The following is an 18,426-nucleotide window of genomic DNA, read 5'->3' on the forward strand; positions in this document are numbered from 1 at the left end:
ACTCATATTTACAGAACTTCATACACAATGGGGAAAGACTGAAGGCTTTTCCCCCAAGATTAGCAATGAGACAAGGATGCCCGCTTCAGCCATTTCTATTAAGCATAGTTCTAAAAGTTCTAGCCAGAGCAAATAGGTAAGAAAAAGAAATAAAAGGCTTCTCCCAAATTGAAAAGGAAGAAGCAAAATCTGTTTGCAGATGACATGATTTTTATATGTAGAAAACTCTAAAGAATATACAAAAAACATTGTACAGCTAACAAATGAATTCAACAAAGTTGCAGGATATAAAATCAGCACACAAAAATCAGTTGTATTTCATACTTTCCTATATAATTCCAAAATAGGCAAATCTATAGAGAAAGTAGATTAGTTGTTCCCTAGGGCTTGAAGAAAGGGGTAATGTGGAGTATCTGGTCACTAATGGGCGTGGGATTTCTTTGGGGGGGTGATAATAATGTTCTATAATTGAGTTGTGATGGTTGGCATAACTCTGTGAATATACTTAAAAACATTAAATTGTACAAACAGGTGTATTATATAGTATGCAAATTTTATCTCCAAAAAAAAAAAAAAAACCACTACTGGAACTGACACAAATGATTCTGATGCCTGATATATTCTTTATTGTAAATTGCTAACTGGTATTCTAGTTCATCTACTTTGACTAGTATAAATAAGATTAGCGAATATATCAGTATCTCTGATTCTGATCAGTTCCAAAAGCTTAAAACTTAGAGCTTAAAAAATTCACCAAAAAAAGTCTTCATTATTCATTTAACTCAGCATTTATTTAACTCTTTATTAAGTACCTATTCCATATAAGCCACTGCACTAGAAATGAGAAACATTCTGGGTAGTTAGCTACTCAATCTTCCCATAGCAACAACTTAACTTCCTCACATTTCTCTTTCAAATATCTTCAGTTATCACCACTATTAACAATGTATAAGTCAACAACAGACTCATAGGAAATTTTATGTAACAGCTTCATAGGAAATAAATTTCAAAGAAAGAAAAAATAAATATAGACACTGTATAAATTTACTTCCACCCAGCTAGTGATAACAGTATTATAATATAAATTGGTAAGGTTTTTTAATGCTGGTCAATAAAAATTGTTTTTAAACTATTTCATATGTTTAAAATATGATAAATGAGAAAAGAAAATGGTTTGGCTACTTAGTTTATCTTAAAAAGAAATTCTGCTTAATTAGACTTTGGGGAAAGAGAATTTAACAAAATAATCGTAAGGTCATCTGTAAGAATAAATGTAGCAGAATAGCCAAGAAAACGTTTAAAAAGAAATATGAAGGCCTTTACCTTACCAGCTATTAAAATGTGTTATAAAATTATCAGTTCAAATATAGATAATCTAAAAAACAACCTATGTATACCATAAATGTATTAGAATAGGATATTTTTATGTTCTTGGGATGGGGAAGAACTTTTCTAATCAAGATGCCAAAAGCAAAATTCTTAAAGGAAAAGATAGAAAGATTTATCTAAATAAAAGTTAAAGTTTTATTTTATATTAAAGTTATTTTTAAAAAATACTCTAGGCCAGGCGCGGTGGCTCACGCCTGTAATCCTAGCACTTTGGGAGGCCGAGGCGGGTGGATCGCTCGAGGTCAGGAGTTCGAGACCAGCCTGAGCAAGAGTGAGACCCCGTCTCTACTAAAAAATAGAGATGATCTGGCCAACTAAAAATATATATAGAAAAAATTAGGTGGAATGGTGGCGCATGCCTGTAGTCCCAGCTACTTGGGAGGCTGAGGCAGAAGGATCGTTTAAGCCCAGGAGTTTGAGGTTGGCGTGAGCTAGGCTGATGCCACGGCACTCACTCCAACCCGGGCAACAGAGCGAGATTCTGTCTCAAAAAAAAAAAAAAAATACTCTAGTTCAAAAGAAAAAATACAAATGGGTAAAACATCTGTATTCTATGATGATCAAAGGGTTGCTATCCCTAAAATTCAAGGCGCTCTTGCAATGTAGTAAGAAAAAAAGACCAATATAACAGAAAATGGAGAAAAAGCATAAGTGATTTTTTAAAATCAATATAAATTGATTTTAAATACATTTTTAAAGTCACAAATCAAGTATGCCAAGTAATTAAGAGATCTTGTTTCAGAATCAGAAAACCTTCAGTTCAAAATCTAGCTGTCATTAAATAGCTATAAGATCTTGGATAAGTTACTTAACGTATCTAACTCTCAGTTTCTTTATGGAGACTAAATTACTTACTAACTCAAAGGTACTAGCAAGGTAAGAATTGTATAAGTAGATAAAACGAAAACTTCAAAAAGGCAAGAGCTGGCTGTAAGGTGATTAATAAAATCAGGGAGGAGTTCAACTTACAATGAAGATAATGATGACAAGCGGAGACTTCAGAAGAATGTATTAGTCTGCTAAATTGTTTGGGTGTCAGACTGAGACAGGTGCCACACATGCATCTGTCCGTGGTGCTGAACCTCCATTAAATGTTAGGGTATAGTTCATTTTAATTGTGAAATACTCATGACAATTTTTCAGGGTTTCCTAGGAATTCTCAAACAGGTAAGCACTAAAAGAATAGAATGGAAGAAACAAAGAAAAAGATATAAATGACCCAATGCTTTTGGAACATCTTAGCCACTGAGAGATGACCAGTTTGGGGGCAGGAAAGAAGGGGTTGCTTAGTTTGACAGTTTTCAAATATTCATGTATACCAAAGAAAGTCTTACAGAAAGATTATGGAATTAGATAAATTTGAGTCTACAACAATTCTATAGTACATATCTCCTAAAATGGTTGATAAAAGTCAATATATGATGAAGGGTGAGGAACTTCCAGTGGCCCTATCTCCACTAAAATTCTCCCCCTCCCACATTTTGCAACACCTATGAACTAAAAGTAGATACCTAACCCCAATTTTCCCAACCAGATTCTCTCTCTCCCAACTAAAAGAAATAGAGACTAGAAGTCACAGGAGAGGATCCTTGGGCAAAACATAAAAGAAAATGATTAGCTTTACTTTGTCAACTGTAGAAGTTTTCATTGGGTAACCTCTAAAGGAACAAAAATGGAGCGTATGTCTTTCAAACAAGTAGAAAGGAAAACTGAATTAGGCAAATGTACTAAATGAATCCCAAAGACAGTGAGAACATATGGAAAAATGAATATAGGGAAAAAATATATCCAAATGAATCTTTATTTACAATAAATGTAAATAGCCTACATGCTCCAGTTAAAATACAAAGATTTCACACACTAAGGGTGAAAAATCCAGTTATATGGTGTTCCAAAAACCATCTAAACACAAGGATACAGAAAAAATAAAATTAAAAAGATGGAAAAAGATAAACCAGATAACTAATGTCCAAATAAAGGTACATTATTTATAGTAACATGAGGAGAAACAGGGGAATTTTAAGGCAAAAAGCCTCACTACGGATAATGACTGCCATTAGATAAGGTACAGTTCCATCAGGGAAATATAATAATTCTACAGTTTAGGTACCTAATTAACTTAGCCTCAAAGTAATATTGGGCAAAAACTGGCAAGAGTTATGTAGAAAAATTGGCAAATCTCCCATCAAGATAGGTAATTTTAATACATATCTCTCTGTAATCAATATTTATAAATATTAAATACTGTGATGTGACACAAATAAGTCAAATATTTTAAACTAATGACTTTTTAAAAAAAAAGGCATTGGAAATGAAAACATAGCTCTAAACAACTCACAGGTCAAAAAGGAAAATAGAAATAGGAAATTAGCATTCAGAATGGAACAATAATGAAAAGACAACATATCAATACGTATGGGATGCAACTAGGGTGATAATTAGAAATCTTAAGACTTAAAACTTATATTAGAAAAGAATACTGAAAATTAACGAGCTAATCACAGAACTTTAAAAGATGAAAAAATAAAAGTAAATGAAAGAATACAAATGAGTAGAGATTAATAGAGAAATATTAAAGAGAAAATAAACCACAAAAAATTGACTCTTTCAAAAGATAAATCTCTACAAACAGTGATCAAGAGAAGACACAAATAATTAACAGTAGAAATGAAAAAATGTACATAATTACAGATGTTAAGAGATTAAACAAAATTATTGTGAACAAATTTATGCCAATAAATTTTAAAATTAGAAGTGTGCGAGTTCCTAGAAAAATTCAACTTGTCAAATAATCAAGAAGTGATAGAAAACTTGAATAACCCTGTATCTAATAAAAAAATTGAATCTGTATTTTAAAATCTTTCCAGAAAGTAAACTCCAGAATGAAATGGATTTACCACTGAATTCTTCCAAATTTCCCAATATTAAAGGTAGAAATAATACCAACATTACTGGAGGGAATACATCCCAGATTCTTGTTTTATGTGCACAGCATAATCCTGACACCAAAACCTTACAAGGACAATATAAGTAAAGAAAACTACAGATTAATCTCTCTTGTGAACATAGTAAAAAAAAAAAAAAAATCCTAATCAAAGCATTTGTAAATCAAATCCAGAAGTACGTTATACATCACAACCAAGATGAGCTTAATCCAAGAATGGAAGATTGATTTAATATTTAAACTTCAATGTTAATCACCACATTAATGGAATAAAAAGAGATGAAAATCATATTGTCATCTCTATAAATGCAAAAAGTGATAAAAAATTCAATGCCAGTTTATATTAAAATAACAAAAAATTTTAAACCTCTTAGAAAACTAGGAATATATATACTGGATAAAACCTGTAAGTAGTTTTTAAATTAATTTCTAAAGCCAATATTGCCAAAGACAAGATGCAAAGCCGGGCCATCAGACTGAGTCGAAAGCCCAGGCTTTCTCCACTGCACGCTAGCAGTGGTCATGAAATATTTTTGTTCACATACTGTCTCCACAAAGGTTTTGAAAAACCATGATTGCCTTAAACACTTTTAAATTATAGCTCAAATGTTTAATTGGAGGTTTAAATGGTTGTAAATGATGTAATTTCCAATATATTTCAGATTGCATATGTGCTTTAAATAGAATTCCATCAAAACCCGGAATTTATGAAAATTTATGGAAAATGTCCACCATATATTTGGCAAAGCCAGTCCTCACTGTCAACCAACAACAAAAATAACTTTTCTGTTAGAACAAGTCTGACTTTAATTTTTAATTCAAATAATGGATAATAGAGTTTAGCCACTGTTTGTAAGCTAGTGAAATAAAACATCTGCTTCAGTACTGTTTATAGAAGCTTTTTTTTTTTTGCCCTCCCTCAGGAGCTGCACATTCTCAAACGGTCCCTTTTGTTTTGTACCGAGGAGATTTTCACAACCCCAGGCATCGTACTACAGCAAGATTTGAGATGAGTGAGAAATATGCCTTTATTTTATAAGAATGGGAAATGACCAACTGTAAGATGGGAATGGAAAAAGAATATCAACAGATTTCGGAATGTTCTCAACAGACAGATTTTAGAAAAGCGTACTTAGGGAAGTTGAAAGGAAGTTTACGAGAAACTAATTCCCTTAAAACTGTATGTATCCACATAACCCTTGGGAAGTCTTCATGCACCATGGATACAGATACCCCAATTTGAACACTAGGAGACAATACACTAGATTATCTCCTGAGCTTTAGTAGACCTTTTAGAAATAAAAATGCCAATTTATACTTACAAAAAAATTCAAGTTTAATTGATGTAAGTAAATGGTAATACATTAAAAATGGACTCCATTCTAGAATCTGCGTTTTCTAACAGGGATCATCTATAGTACGTGAGGATTGTTTTGGCTGGGATGGGGATCATGTTCTTAGCCTGCCCCTCTTCGCCTTACCCTAAGGTAAGCTCGCCAGGCCAGGGACCCCAGCACAAGACGTCAGAGAGTCGGGGCCGCCTCTGATCGCCTCTGCACCTGTGGTCCCCTGAGACAGACTCGCTGCTCCTTGTGGCCAAGACTCCATCAGCAGCTAGGCAGTGCCTGTTCCACAGTCCAGAGTATCATGCCAGGTCTGCTGCCTCTCTCCTCACCAAATTCTCTCAAATTCCAATCCTCCATCTCCACAAACACCATGGCCAATGTGAATGCAGAGAATGCTGAGCCTTATGAAAATTTACACCAAGTCAAACTAAGAAAGTCAACCTGGTGCAGCCTGGTGCCCTAACAAAACTCCTAGCCTGATGCAGTTTATTTAAAAAAAAAAAAAAAAAGTCCTTTTAATCATTAGGACTCTCTTTCTTGATTGGCTGCTCTGGTTTTACCCAGATCCAGGGGAAGGGGTGGGTAGGTTTAGTGTCCTAGCCCTCAGCCTCCCTTTTTATCCCCACCCTACCCCAGGCATGCTGGGAAACTCCTCAGAACAGCTCTTAAGGCAATGAACACGCCCAGCTCCCCAGCCAGTGCAACACAGGCAGTCAGCCAGCCAGTGGCCACCAGCCTCGCCCCCGCCCTTGGAATTCCAGGCAAGGGCCCTTCTCTTGGATCCCATGGTCCAGTAGGCATGAGGCCCTCAGAAGCTGCTGTCCCAGAGGCCCTGAAAGCACCTCAGAGCCCACAGGGCTGCCCACCTCCAGTTGGTGAATCTCCTATGGCTGGTCCCCCAGGCCTGAGCTGAGTCAGACGCAGCAGGACCTGGAGGCCCTGAGCAACAGGCAGCAATTATTAAGAAGTCTCTGAGTACCCCCTACCCACTAACCAGAGCTAGAACTTTTGCAAGTGCTCCAACTCAGGCAATTAAGTTGAGGACAAAACTCAGGGGTCGGGGCACAGGAGGGGGATCAGCACTGCCCAGAGACTCAAGAGATCTCAACTTCCACTCTGGCCCCGTGAGGAACCCATGAATAACCCTGGGAAGCACACGTGCTTTAACAACAAAAGGGGAAGGGGAGAACCACCTGGCTGTGGGTAAAACCAGAGCAGTCAGTCAGGAAAAAGAGTTCTAATGATTAAAAGGAAAAGAAAACTTTAAAGTTAATGAGTAAATATTGCCTAGGAAGGCAATATTAATATTCTTAGGGTGAGAACAGAGATTATCTGAAAATCATTTTTATGGCTCCTATTCAGCACTCTTAACATGATTTGATCACTTCTCGGAGTTTAAACTAAAAGTAATTAAGTAGATGTTTACATAACACTTTAAAATGTCTATACAGAAAACAGGCCGAGCATGATGGCTCACAACTATAACCCCAGCACTCTGGGAGGCCGAGGCGGGAGGATTGTTTGAGCTCAGGAGTTCAAGACCAGCCTGAGCAAGAGCGAGACCCTGTCTCTACTAAAAATAGAAAGAAATTAGCTGGACAACTAAAAATATATATAGAAAAAATTAGCCAGGAATGGTGGCGCATGCCTGTAGTCCCAGCTACTTGGGAGGCTGAGGCAGGAGGATCGCTTGAGCCCAGGAGTTTGAGGTTGCTGTGAGCTAGGCTGACACCACGGCACTCTAGCCCAGGCAACAGAGTGAGACTCTGTCTCAAAAAAAGGAAAAAAAAGAAAATGAAAAGATGATTTGAAGATCTTCTGAACCCTTGGGTGAAACCCAGTGATAACAAACTTTATAGTAATGTGATTACCTAATTCCTTTACTGAGGAACCCCTGATAGCTATTATGTATCTTTAGGTCTTTCCTCTTGGGCTGGTCAGATTCTCCAAAAAAGATTCTTCTAATCTTCTGTCTTTGTAATAAAGGCCTAGTTACCAGCATGCTGGTAGCCAAGCAGAAGTACATAAACATTTATTTAATTCCCCTATTTTCAATACGAAATGCCCACCATAAACTATGCCTGAAGTTGCTCAACCCAGAAAACCTCTGTTTTACAGAGAAGAAAAATCTAATCTTTATCTAAGGAAGAGAGGGATAAAGTAGCCCAGAGGCATGCAGTAGGGGAGGTGCTCTAGAGTCCTACTGCTTTTAAGCCAGCTTCAATTAATCTGGCTTAAAGGTGAGTAGTAGAAAAGGTAAGCAAAAGAGTTTTGGGGATGATGGAACTGCTCTGCACCTTGACTGCGGTAGTGGTCATATGACTCCACAGTTGTTAAAAACTCATAGGAGGCCGGGCATAGTGGCTCACGCCTGTAATCCTAGCCTTCTGGGAGGCCAAGGCAGGTGGATCGCTCAAGGTCAGGAGTTCGAGACCAGCCTGAGCAAGACCCCGTCTCTACTAAAAAAAAAAAATAGAAAGAAATTATCTCACCAACTAAAAATATATACAGAAAAAAAATTAGCCGGGCATGGTGGTGCATGCCTGTAGTCCCAGCTACTCAGGAGGCTGAGGCAGTAGGATCGCTTAAGCCCAGGAGTTTGAGGTTGCTGTGAGCTAGGATGATGCCACGGCACTCACTCTAGCCTAGGCAACAGAGTGAGACTCTGTCTCAAAAAAAAAAAAAAAAACCCTCATAGGATGTACATCAAAAATCGTTAATTTTACTACATGTAAATTTTGTTATTTTAAAACAATTTTAAAGGTGAGAGTGAGAAAAAAACATATATGGTAAAGAGCTGCTCCCTTCTCCTTCCTGAGCAATTCAGCCCTAAGGATCAGATGATAGTAACGCATCAATGTTAATTTCTTGATTTTAATAGTCGTATTGTGGTTATGTAGAACAATGTAGAAAATACACACAAACATACATATATTTGAGGATGACAGATTTACCAAATAAGGCAACTTACTCTCAAATGGTTCAGGACCAAAAAGATTATACTACTAATTTTTCTGTAAGTTTTAGATTGTTTCAAATTTTTTTAAATTATTTCCTAAATGTAAAGAAAAAGATTACGAACAAGGATCATATAAAAAAATCCTGTATACCACGCTAAGGAGTTTAAATGTCATCCTGAAATCTATTCAGTAGTCACTGAAGGATATTAAGCAGAATATTGACACGATCAAAGGATCATGTTAAAAGTGGTTTTTTTTTTTAATTCCTTCTGCTAAACAAAGGTCCTGGATGTGGAGGATTCACAGTATTTTCAGGTTAGAGGAACATGTAATAATGACGTTACAGATTATTTAGCATTTAATGGAAAAACAAAAGCACGCTTAATAAGGTCAATAAGATCAAGGAATGTAATTCATTTATACATGTTTAATACAGAGAAGTCAACTGGGCCAGATGTACAGAGGTTGAATAAAACCAGGATAACCCATGAGCTGCTGCACTTAATTGGGATTATCACAGGCACACAGGCAAAAGAAACAAATATGATCACACTTAATCACAACCTCAAGCAACCTAATACACAATGGACTCCTAGAAAAAACTGTCAACCTAGCATGCATCGTCAGAAAATGGGGTGACACATTATAAAGGTATGCAGCAAAAAGGCAGACATAGAAATTACACTAGACTTGCAAATATTATTGTGGTTTTAACCATAAATTCTTAAAAATCTTTGTAAGTAGAGAGTATGGAAAATCTTTATGATACCGTATCAGTATGTCAGCTTCACCACATACCTGAGCTTATAGTCTGTTTTTAAATGTTTTTTAGTTATGATTTTTAGTGAGGGCAAGGTCATAGGTAACTAGCAACAGTATCTCAAAATGGGGCTTTAGCCATTGCAACAACAAAAGAAAAGTCATTCTTATGGCTGGTATGACCTATACTTACAGTGTGGGTCATTCAAAAACAAAAATCATTATGGAAAGAACTTAACTCATCAAGGTATAGCAAAAGCACCTAAGCAACTGCTGGTCTTCAATACTTAAAACCTGAAGTCACTTTCACTGGCAGTTTCATGAGTAACAAGGGATTAGAAAAATCTAATAGAACTAGCAAATCCTCACCTACATCAACCCTGAAGTTCACCTGGAGTAATGAAAAGATATAACCAAGGAACTACTACTGTTGTTTACAGGTCTATAGTTATTCCTCAAATTAAACAAACTATACACCTCTGATGATCAATGAAAGTCAACACTCATTAGCCCAAAGTCAGAAAACCAAAATGAGAAAGAAACAATGAACCATCAAAGAAAATACAAAGGAGTGAAGTTAATTCCTCTGTTCATTAAGGTCTTCAAAATTAAAAATGCCCAGTCAGTCACAGGTCAGACTCAAGTAGCAACCCAGGCACACAGTATACTCATTCCTGTTTCTCTCATTCTCTCCCCCTACTACCTCACCCCTCCATATTCATTCCCATTCCTCCCTTTCCCCTTTCCCCCACCTCCTTCTGTCTCTTTCCAAGTATCTTGTCCTTACTTCCCCTCAGTTCTTCAGTAGGTCCCTAATCTATCATATGTTCTTTTTGAAAAAGGGAATTATGTCTATAGTATTTTCACTATTTAACAATCAACATATTATAGCTTCATCTACACTAAAGTATTTCAAACTCTTTTGATCTCAATCTACAGTAGGAAATACAAGAATAAGAAATATAAGAAAAGAATGTTTTACAGAACTATTTTTTCTACATATGATGTACCTGATATTTTCCATTTTAGTCTATTTAATTTTTTAAATACTGGTTAGGCCTAGTAAACTGATTTTAAAACCTATCACAGGCCGGGCGCGGTGGCTCACGCCTGTAATCCTAGCTCTGGGAGGCCGAGGCGGGTGGATCGCTCGAGGTCAGGAGTTCGAGACCAGCCTGAGCAAGAGTGAGACCCCGTCTCTACTAAAAATAGAAAGAAATTATCTGGCCAACTAAAAAAATATATATATACAAAAAAATTAGCCGGGCATGGTGGCTCATGCCTGTAGTCCCAGCTACTCGGGAGGCTGAGGCAGTAGGATCGCTTAAGCCCAGGAGTCTGAGGTTGCTGTGAGCTAGGCTGATGCCACGGCACTCACTCTAGCCCGGGCAACAAAGTGACACTCTGTCTCAAAAAAAAAAAAAAAAAAAAAAAACCTATCACAACCAGCAGGGTGAAAAACAATGAGCTACACACACAACAAACTGGCAATAAATGTAACAAGAGAGAAAAAGTTTGGGGAAAAAAATTTTGACTGCCACAGAAAAGTACTACAATAAAATAATAATATGAGCTAAGCTAATTCTTTTACCCTAAAATAGCCTGGGCTTACTGTGTAAATGTATTCAAGTCCTAAGAAGTATGGGATCTTTCATAAAATTTACAACGTATTATTTGTTTTTATACTGCTATGCTAAGGTATGCCTTACATTTCCACATGAAATAAATATATTTCTAGAATTCTTAAAGTGTTAATCCTGACATGCTCTTCTCACTCACAAAGCAATATTTAAAAAAAAAAAGTTTATGTTCCTAAAAACATTAACTAATGAACATCAAGTTGTTGCAGTAACCATCACCATCTGGCAACTACCACCTCTAAGTGTGACTTCTTAAGAGAGAGAGAGAGAGAGAGAGAGAGAAATAGAAGAAAGAGAAATGCTGTAATAATAGCCATCACTTCTTGAACATGCGTCTACCATGTGCCAGCACTGTGTTGGATAAAATAATTATACTTATTCACTAACATTCTTAGACTAGAATAGCACATCAGGTGGCTAGTAAAAACGAAACAAGTGCTTAACTAAAATTTCTAAAGACATTTATAACGATCCTAATTGAGTTCTTAAATAAAAATAAATTTAATCATTGGTATAAAATAACCATTTTGATAATTTGGTATCATTAGTGAATTCTACGGAGGGAAAGCTAACAATGAGGAACAGCAGACACAAACAAGGGAAGTATCCTAGAAAAGATCAGATCCTTCTCATCAAGCCATAATCACCCCCACTCAATTAACCCACACATAGAAAAAAATGTGAATAGCTTTACAATTACTCTGAAAAAAAGTTTAAACCATAGTACCTGCTGATGTGCTCTTGTAATAAGCTTATTAATCAGACTATTTTCTGTGTATATACATAAAATCTGAATAAACTATAAAATTACTGTTATTTAATGATAATTTGTATGAAATATTACAAAGTTCAAGATTCAGAAAGCATCAAAAAACATTGATCCACATATAGCCTTGCACATTTCTTTTGTATTGAATTATATTATCTTACTTTATTTTTCTAAGTAAATTGGTAAAGAACTCCCTAAAATTCCAATTTCCCATTTCAAAGTAGGGAGTAGCCAATTCAATGAATAATGTATTCATTTAGTCATTACTAGCAAATCAGTTTCTAATGTAAAAGTTATTTCTACTTCTATAACTCCACTGTAACTTTTTCTAGAGTTATATTTGACATCCAAACTATTATTTTATAAACAAACATACAAACCATAATCATTTCAACAACTTAAAAAACAAAGGAGACAAAAAACATAGTCCTTCAAATCTTATTAGCTACAACTGGAAAATAACACATATTATTAAATTTAAAAGTGATCTATGGTCTTAAGGCACTTTTATCCCCTTGCTCTAGTGCTCATTGGCCTAATCCCCTCTTCTGCTCTACTTATTTCCTCCCTGAAGCCATCAGCACCAAAAGCAAGGAATGCTGTCAAAGGAAAACAACACATCTGACTTTAAATTGTCGGTTTTCTTATGAAGAAAACATTAACTGTACCAATATAAAAAATGAAATGGACCATAACCAGGAATAAAATGAAATTGATGGAAATGAAGCAATACAGCCAGTTAGAATCTTGGCTGACTCCACTGTAAAAGTAACCTATTATCAGCATAAAAATAAGGAGCATCTAGCTGAAACTTTCATTAATATAAATTCTGAACACAAATATATAATACAGAGTATTTAAATATATTGATCTCCCATTGCAAATATTGGGTCTTTTGAAGATTTAAAGACCCATTATTTTTTGAATTACTAAAAATCAAACTAAAAGTTATATCATTTAGGGCAAATCTAAATTATCAAATTTAACCCCAACAACAGTCCCTATAAATTTCCATCAAAGAACCAAAAAATAATGTTTGAAACATTAAACTGAGGTCAATCTGGAAACATCCTTCATCTAAAGTGTTTCTTATATGTTAGGTAATGAGAATAAAATAGGACATTTCCTCAAAATATAGCAATTCATACATGAAGAACAGCTGGTATATTTCAATACCTAAATGAAAAGACTGGCATTCTTAACCTAAATTCTCAAATATCTTAAGGATAGTAAATACTACTACTTATGACACACTTCTTGACGGCTTTTCCATTCTTGACTTTCTTTTCTTACTCTTTACCCAAACTTCTGTGGCTCATAACCCCCACCGTTCAAGAACTCATATTCGGACTTAAAAATGCCTAAGACTTAACAGACACTGTCTAGCCCTAAAGTATACAAAATAATTCCTTAAAATTCTATTACTTTGTTCTCTATTACTGAAAAACAATAGGAGTTTACTTAAGAAATTGTACATTTTTGTTATGCCATACATCAAACTTCTAATAAGACAAAATGTGAAGGGTACTACAAAAATCTAATTTACCTTAAATTGTGAAAAGGCTGGTTTGAAATTATTTAAAATATATTAATAAAAATCATACATATTCAGCCAAACACTTATTTGAGTTTTGGCTTATTTGGCTTACAAAAATATATAAGCAAGGTGTTTTTGTACATACAGAAGAAAGAAAACATATTTAATGGAAAATATAAATTATTCTTATAATACAGCAAATATCTCACAGCATAAAACTATTATGTAAACTCTAATAACCAGAAGGCAAAGGAGGATATGATTTTATGATATGATAAAAGTCATAAATCACCTATAAAATTATATTCACTACTGGTACAAACAGTTCTCCCTTAATTTTACAGATAAGAAAGGATATTAAATGACAATCATAATTGCAGACTAGAGTGTCACTATGGAACCATAATTTAAGAACTCCAATTCCAACTCTGTATCAAATATTTTAATTCTTAAAAAAAAGCTACAAAACTTCTAAAGTTATGAAACGTGAGATGTAAAACTACATATGCTTTGTAAAATACTTTACACATAAAAGACATGTACTCAAAAAACCAGTATCAAAGTCAAAATTATCTCACTCTTAAGAGAGAAGTCACTTAAAAGACGGTTTAGATTTCTCACATTCCCATTATGAGTCTGGTAGTCTTTTTTAAAATCATCCTATCCACATTTATATATTTTTTTAAAACCTCATGACATCATGTTGCTAGAAATCTTCCAATACTGGCAAATTGAATAATTAAAGTTTGTATGTTCAGTCATTCTTGAATCAGTAGTTTACCTGAGAAACGAATTTTTAATAAATTTTGAATCCAAAACAATGAAATAATCAGCACTTGAGTTTTACTTCAAGAAAATAAAGTTTTACTTGGGAACAAAGATACTTTAGTACACAAATTTTCTAAAAAACTAAAATTATTTGTATGCCAAAGGTACAAAATACTATTTGGCCAAAATCCTTCAAAAGCCAATGTACCACCATAGCCTCTGGGTGATCCTGTGTACTTCTTCCAATAGAGAACTTCTGGGCGTTACAGTGCGCCCTGGATATAACAGAAGCTGAAGAACTTAAGCCAAGCCTTCAAGCTTGAAGGTCACATGGAGCATTTGCTCACATCATAGATCTAGTCCACTAAAGTCAGTCTTCTAAATTACATCTATAAGAATGGAACCAAAAATCTAACCAGTTTAGATTTAAATTAGAGTTAAATCTAACTCTCAGTTGGGAGCTGCCATCAACTACTATCACAAAATTTTTAAACTATGTCATTTTCTACTACAAACATAACAATTTTTGGAAAGCCAATGATAAGTAGTTCCCTTTGCTTATTCTACATAGACATGAAATAAAACCCACTGATCATCACCTTCAGGCTCCTGTTGGCCTAAGATAAACACAGATATTTTAATATCTCCTCCCATTTTGGGAATGATTTCCATAGTCTGGAAAGGAATGTTTCCACCAATGAACGCCTTTCAATTTAATGGCTATTATGCTGCCATGCATTAGGTGAGCAATATCCCACATTTGCCCATCACAGGATTTATTTAAAATCTCTTATTGTTGACCTAAAAACACATGTCCTTCATCATAAATTCCACATTAGCCAGGCCTTAAGTCAAGGCAACAATTAAGTGGCATGGTTTTACTCCTGGGAAAATAATTACTAAAAACTAGGAAAAAAACCCTCGAATAATTGGTGTCTATTTTAGTACTGTGGATATATATTTTTTCTTTCATTACAGAGTAAAGCGTTTACTCACGATAACTCTCTATAACAATTAAACCCTAATGCCCATCTAAAGATTGAATTTTTTTAAAAAATACAAACTTACCCCATTCTAGGTATTCAAGAATGTTCTTCTCTCTTCTCAGTGGAGAATTATTGCATTCATCATAAAGGCAGATGAGTATATCCAGTAACGTCTCCACGCTGAAGCACTGCCCATTGGTCTGAGCCGGCCCGTCCAAAATAAACTGCTCCAACTGCCTCAAACGCACTTCTCCAGACATGTTTGCTTCAATTTCTGCTGGCTTTCCTTGAAATTATTATCACGATCTTTACTTTTATTATTCGAATCTAAATTTCAAAAGGGGTGGTTTTAAAAATAAACCACTTGTTATTCCAACAACTGTCATGAAATGCCGGTGCTGAATTAAACATCCAACACGCCAGTCACCTCACTTAACTGCAGCGTCTTCAATTTCACCCATATACACATATTCTGAGGGCACATTACCATAAAATATATATTTGATACATTTTAAAAAGAAAAATACAATTAAATCGTATATTTAAATAAAATAATAATTAAAAGTACAACGGACTAAAGAACCGACACTTCTTTAAAAAAAAAAAAAAGACTCTTCTCCTTCATTCAAAATTCAACTCGTGCAACATAATCCTGAAACGAATCCGGTTGCATCATTAATGAATAAAGTCCGATTTGCATCAGCAATTCGCTTCCCGGGAAGAAGAAAAATAGAAAAGGGAGGAAAAAAAAAAAAACCAGAACGTATAGAAGGGGGAGGGAAAACCAAAAACGTTGCTGCAAGTCCTCCCAACCACCGCTTGGATAACGCATCGGCGGCAATTCCGCCGCCGGGAAAGGGCCGGGGCGAGGTCCCCGAAGCTGCCCCTCGGCTCGCAGCTCGCCCAGTCTCGCCCGGAGGAGGCTTCTCCCTTCTCCTCCCGAGGTCCTTCTTTTTTTAAGGCTTCTCAGTCAGTCCTGTTTTCAACGCATTCCGGAGAAAACTCATCATTTTTCTCCCGGCGTCTCCCAGGGGCCTGACCCGCGGCGCGGCCGGGGGTGGGAAGGCGGCTCCGCGGCGGCGGCGGCTACTTGGCCGCCCGAGCCCGCTCCATGGCGGCGGCCGCTCGTGGGCCGGGCCCGGCCGCGCCGCGCGGAGAGCCCGGTGTCCGCCACACCCGCACGGCGACCGCCGCGCCGGAGCCTCCGATGCCCGGGGGGGGGGGGGGTGCTCTGCTGGATTCAAAGGACACGGGCGGCGGCGGCGGTCCCGGCGGCTCCAGCAGCGGCTCGTCCCCCTTCTTCACAGCCCTGCGCGAAGGGCATCTTTCCTCAGCGCGGAGGGAGGCGACCGAGGCGCAGGAGGAGGGCTCGGCGCCTGCGGGGAGGAGAGCAGAGGCTGCCGCAGCCCGGCTCCCAGCCACTCCCTTCCTCCCGCTGCCCGCCCTCCCCCGCCCGCCCGCTCCCGTCGCGCCCGCGCCCTGGGCCCCGCGAGGCTCCCCGGTCGCCGCCGCTCGCTCGCAGGCGGACGCTCGCGCGGCGCCCGGATGCAATATGGCGGCCGCCGCCCGCTCCCACGCGCGCGCTCACGGCCTCTCGCCTCCGCGCGCCCCCCGCCGCGGCCGGGCGGCGACCTGCGGCCGCTCCCCGCGCAGGCCCCGGGGGGACGCGGGCCCGGGTCGCTGCGCCCGCCTGAGGGGACGGGCGGGGACCGCGGCGCGGAATGCAGGGACGCGGACGGACCCGCGAGGCCGCGGCGGCGGCGGGAGGACCGGGCCGAGCCGCGGAGCCGCTGCAGGACCCGGAGCTGCGCCGCCGCCCCCGGGGCTTCCTCCTCGTCCCCGGAGACGCCACCTGTCCGGCACGTGGGCTGCGGGGCCCGGAAGCAGACGGCCCCGGCTTCCAGCAGGTCTGGGAAGGACGGTGCCTTTCCCGCCTTGACCTGCTCGCCACCCGGCCCCCAAATTCCGTCCTCGCACCCTCCAGCGTCGTCATTTCTGGCGTGTCTCATGGCAGCACTGCTCGTGTTGCTTCCCAGGACAAAAACAATGACAGACTTGTGCGCGCTATCACCTGAGTCGTGTGTGCGCGCAAAGGACAGCATTCCCACCCCTGTTCCCCAAAGTTTTCCTACGTGGAGCCTCGTGTTTTCTGCTCCCGAGCTATTCTAGCTGCTGCCTGTTTTTCCCAAGCCACGGTTCCCACCTGGGGGGGATGCAGGCTATGAAGGGAGTCAAGACAGATCCCCATTGTCACCAACCCTGCACACACGCAGACTTGTAACCCAGTGGCACCACGCGGGAATCTGGGCAGCAAAGGCGAGTTGCTGACGAGCCACGCACCTGATGCCTGTAGGAGCCTTGCAGGTTTTTGTGAGTCTACGTTTTAGGGAGAGCTCTGTTTACAAAATTCTCATGGAAGGTCGTACATTTAAATTAAGACCACAAACCCGGGTCATTGCATTTCTGTTCTTTCCTTTCGAAACTGCCGTCTCCTTTCATCTTTCTCCAAAATGCAATGATTTTTATATTCCTTCGTCGCACCTGTGGGGCAGGTGTTTTCTATGTTTAATGCCCACGATTGCATTTTTTTACATCTCCATGATATGGAAGCTGAGAAAGAGCTAGAAATGAAGGTCTAGACGTAAAGTCTAAAAACAAAGGCTAACAAGTTGACTCTAGTTGTTGCGATTCACAAACTATTGTGAATTTTTTGTGAAATCTACACTTGCCAAGTCTACACTTGCTTGTAACACAATAAGAACAGCGATTTTTTTCAATGTGCTCTTGACAAGAGTGATAAATAGGTTCAGCCAAAAGGTCAGTCATTTCCAGCCATGACATCTTTGTGTGTTGTCTAATTATAAAAGTAACTAGAAAAGCAAAAAGAAAAATTTAATCCTAACACAGATAATAGTCAATATTTTGGTGTTCATTATTCAAGTCTTTTTCCTGTGCATTTTAACAAAAAATGATACATAGTAAAGCAGTTTTATAGCCTCCTGTTTGCAATTAGCAATGTATTATGAACCATCTTTTCAGGTTAACAAATGTTCTTCAACAATATGGTTTTTAATAGTGAAGCCAACACATTTAACAATTTCATTGACCATGAGATGAAGTAGCTAGAAGGAAGCAATTCCTTCTGCTTTTTCAAGTGCGGTACACCAAAGAACTGGCTCCAAATACCTACTTATCCAACTTACTCGTATAAGTAACTATAAAGAAGTTTAAAAGAGAGAAACTAAAACACGTTAGGTTTCAATAAATGCTAATTAACAATGGGAGTACATGAGAAGTAGATGTGTTTTTAACAAAAGAGTCCAGCCGC

General features: G+C 38.2%; 1 protein-coding gene across 7 annotated transcripts in view; it reads right to left on the bottom strand.

Moving 5' to 3' along the window:
* The window catches only part of CDC42BPA (CDC42 binding protein kinase alpha), a 153,562-nt gene extending 137,387 nt beyond the window's left edge, over positions 1-16,175 (bottom strand). For 3 of the 7 annotated variants that reach the window (XM_045537157.1, XM_045537155.1, XM_045537154.1), the window contains exon 1: positions 15,181-16,173. In XM_045537157.1, coding sequence (XP_045393113.1) covers positions 15,181-15,358 — 178 coding nt within the window. In that variant the 5' untranslated portion in view covers positions 15,359-16,173. Of the gene's footprint in view, positions 1-15,180 lie in introns of all 7 variants that reach the window. The other 4 variants (XM_045537159.1, XM_045537156.1, XM_045537160.1 and 1 more) reach the window with 3 other exon arrangements.
* Positions 16,176-18,426: the final 2,251 nt, after the last annotated feature.

The sequence above is a fragment of the Lemur catta genome, chromosome 25, assembly GCF_020740605.2.
Source record: "Lemur catta isolate mLemCat1 chromosome 25, mLemCat1.pri, whole genome shotgun sequence".
NCBI classification, from domain to species: domain Eukaryota; kingdom Metazoa; phylum Chordata; class Mammalia; order Primates; family Lemuridae; genus Lemur; species Lemur catta.